Source organism: Theobroma cacao, chromosome 5 (genome assembly GCF_000208745.1).
Source record: "Theobroma cacao cultivar B97-61/B2 chromosome 5, Criollo_cocoa_genome_V2, whole genome shotgun sequence".
NCBI lineage: Eukaryota > Viridiplantae > Streptophyta > Magnoliopsida > Malvales > Malvaceae > Theobroma > Theobroma cacao.
Genome location: NC_030854.1, coordinates 25960035 through 25961397, shown reverse-complemented (window position 1 = coordinate 25961397; position 1363 = coordinate 25960035). Strand labels below are relative to the sequence as shown.

The window sequence follows — 1363 nt, the reverse complement described above, 5'->3', positions numbered from 1 at the left end:
TACATTTTCAATACCCTGTCCCTGTCTCCGACATCCATGATCGAGGATTAATCCTCTTCAGCCATCCCTGGGGATGGCGACCACACTGGCGTCCGCAGATGCAAGTTAATTAGGAGAAAAAAAATGAGAGCTACTAGCTTTAACAAAAGCCGTCGTGGCGGAAATAAAATCATTGAAATTGCCATGTTTGCTTTGTAATGACAATAACGTCTCTGATTCTATATATATATATATACACATGGGCGTGGCAGATGGATAGGTTTTGGTAATTCTTCATAATATTAAAAATTTTTCTTCAGCTTATTCATGCTAGCTAGCCATCGACTTCACTTGATTTTTTTTTTCCTTTACTAGACTTGTTATGGTGTTTTTTGAACTTTGAAGGCCAAGTAGTTTAATTAGATTTAATTGATCGTGGAACAAAAAGAGACCAACATAAAGCTGAATAATAATATTGAAGAAATTTTATTATTACTTTATTTAAGCAATAATTATGCCACTTTTGACAAGCGTATAGGCTTAATGTTAAAAGTAATTAATCAGATGTTTAAAGAGAAGGTGAAGGTGAAGGTGATGCAGCTCTGCTGACACAGTCATTCCAAACTTGCTCCCCTTCAGCGTAAACATCAGAAGCATTAAGCTTCAACTCAGGCAGTGACACGAAAAACTTGACCATGTCATCGTGGCAAGTTTTTCCCATACGAACAAGCTCCTGGCAACATTGATCACTAGTAACTGTATCTCCAAAAATGCTTCCGACAACGTTTTGCCCACATTTTTGACTCATCTTTTTGGTGCATTCCTCTAGAAATTGGTAGAAACCAGGTTCAGGCTCCGGAGGGATTGTAAGCTGGAAACCGTCTGCGTAAGGAGATGGGGCAATGTTGATTACCTCGGCAGCAACAGGGCTTGGGAGCATGGAAGCTGCTACCATGGATGAGACCAAAGCCACCAAGATGGAGAGACTGTTAAGTTTTGCCATGGCGGTGACGTTGGTTTTTGATGCTTGATTGATACCAATGCTCTCTTTCCAAAAGTGTTGATGGAGGAGAGATGGATTGGTATGAATTTTGAGGTTGAGTTAGGGGGCCTTTTTGTAGGCTACAGATGGTTTGATCATTAATGTTTTAATAAAACGTTTCTTTAAATTTCTATGGGGTTACTAAATCAAATTGAATTATTTATGGGTATTTAATTGAAATTTTACGTTTCGGCTGTTTGAGAAGTAAGTAACGATGCTTGCTTTGATGGAATAGCAAGTTGGCCTCCGTCGGTTTTAGATTTAAACAAAAACAGAAAAGTACACGTCTACAATTTAAGCCTTTATTGATTAAATGCATAATTTTTGAAATAACTCTTAAAT

At 37.9% G+C, this 1363-nt stretch overlaps 1 protein-coding gene across 1 annotated transcript; it reads right to left on the bottom strand.

Annotated features, from left to right (window-relative positions):
• On the bottom strand, positions 437–1078 carry LOC18598909. Its single transcript, XM_007028643.2, has one exon. It carries the CDS (start codon positions 980–982, stop codon positions 548–550), a length of 435 nt encoding a protein of 144 aa, XP_007028705.2. The 5' UTR covers positions 983–1078; the 3' UTR covers positions 437–547.